General features: G+C 42.8%; 1 protein-coding gene across 5 annotated transcripts in view; it reads left to right on the forward strand.

Annotated features, from left to right (window-relative positions):
• Positions 1 to 1,573, forward strand: part of dmxl1 (Dmx like 1) — a 64,188-nt gene that overhangs the window by 26,530 nt on the left and 36,085 nt on the right. For all 5 annotated transcript variants that reach the window (XM_032515610.1, XM_032515614.1, XM_032515612.1 and 2 more), the window contains 3 exons: positions 147 to 333; positions 420 to 530; positions 1,162 to 1,331. In XM_032515610.1, coding sequence (XP_032371501.1) covers positions 147 to 333; positions 420 to 530; positions 1,162 to 1,331 — 468 coding nt within the window. The remainder of the gene's footprint in view (positions 1 to 146; positions 334 to 419; positions 531 to 1,161; positions 1,332 to 1,573) is intronic.

Raw genomic sequence — 1,573 nt, forward strand, 5'->3', positions numbered from 1 at the left:
ACACACACACACACACACACACACACACACAAAGCTGTGTGTTTTGTTGTGAGTTTGATTCCAGCCATGGCCTCTATTATGTGGTTTTTTTTTATGTGTAAAAATGAAATTCCATACAATTATTTTACATTCTTCCCTGTCTGCAGGTAATTGACCTGTCCCAGTACAGTCCGACATTCTTTGGTCCAGAGCATGCCCAGGTTCTGTCCAGTCATCTTCTTCATTCCAGTTTGCCAGGCTTAACCCGTATGGAGCAGATGTCCCTTATGGCACTGGCCGACACCATCGCTACCACAAGCACAGACCTCAAGGACAGCCAAGGCAAAAGCAAAGGTACTGCAAGAAAATAAAATAAGAGTTCTTCAAATGGATAGAAATGAAGTGCTCCATTCCAAACACGTTTGTCATTGATCTACCAGGTGGCGAGACACTGGATGAGTGTGGTCTAAAGTTCTTGCTTGCCGTCAGACTCCACACCTTCCTCTCTACCTCCCTGCCTCCAGCACATCGAGCACAGCTACTACGGCAAGGTACAGTGGGATATTTATTTTTTCGTTTATTTAAATGACAATGCACAGTCATTGTCCCAGAGTTAGCTCAATAGCTAACTTTCATAAGAAATTCCTGAGCAGGCTAGTAGTTCAGTGGGGAAATTTCATAACTGGCAAAAATGAGCAAACAAAGAATGTAGCATTCAGGGCCACATTAACAAAAAATATTATTTCTTTAATCTACCAACTCGTAAATTGATTGCCTCCCTGCACTCCTTTTTATATATAGCTCCAGTGCCCACCTAGGTATCGGTAACTCTATAAAGACCTCTAAAGCTAGAAAGAGAGAATATTACTGATGGTCTCAATTGTAAACGTTTGACAGTAAAAGTCTCAGTGAGATGTAAACAGCCAGCCAGGATCAGGTCTATTCATCATCCTTAACTATTGCAGTACAGATACCCTTGAGCAAAGCACTTAATCTATGTATGCTCCTATAAAACTCTAAGTGGCAAGCAGTACAACACTTTAGCTGGAAGAGGCCACTCACTGCTTGAAATATGTGGAACCGACTGTGCTCCTGCTTTAACTCACTATACAGTGTTGATATTCTCCATATGAAATAGAGAACATTCCGCAATTTCCACATATTTTTTTCCTCTCTTTCCAGGCCTGTCAACATGTCATTATGCCTGGGCCTTCCACTCTGAGGCTGAGGAGGAGCTGCTGAACATGCTGCCTGCCCTACAGAAGGGAGAGCCCACCTGGCCTGAGCTGCGCTCAATGGGTGTTGGCTGGTGGCTGCGCAGCACCAACAAGCTACGCAGGTGTATTGAGAAGGTGAGGAGCCTAATGACATAAGTTCATTATCAGCATCAATTTAGGGGTCTTTGCTCAAATATTAAATGGTGACCCAGTGGCAGTCTTGTTGAAATCATAGACTGTATATTAACGGTCTATTAGGGCTGCACAATTAATCAAATTTGAATCACAATTACGATTTTGGCTTCCCACGATCAAATTTGCATAATCAAGCGCTATTGCAAGTTTTTTTGCAAAGCCAATCTACCGCTCCATAAACC

This window comes from Etheostoma spectabile, chromosome 5, assembly GCF_008692095.1.
Source record: "Etheostoma spectabile isolate EspeVRDwgs_2016 chromosome 5, UIUC_Espe_1.0, whole genome shotgun sequence".
In the NCBI taxonomy this organism is placed as follows: Eukaryota; Metazoa; Chordata; class Actinopteri; order Perciformes; family Percidae; genus Etheostoma; species Etheostoma spectabile.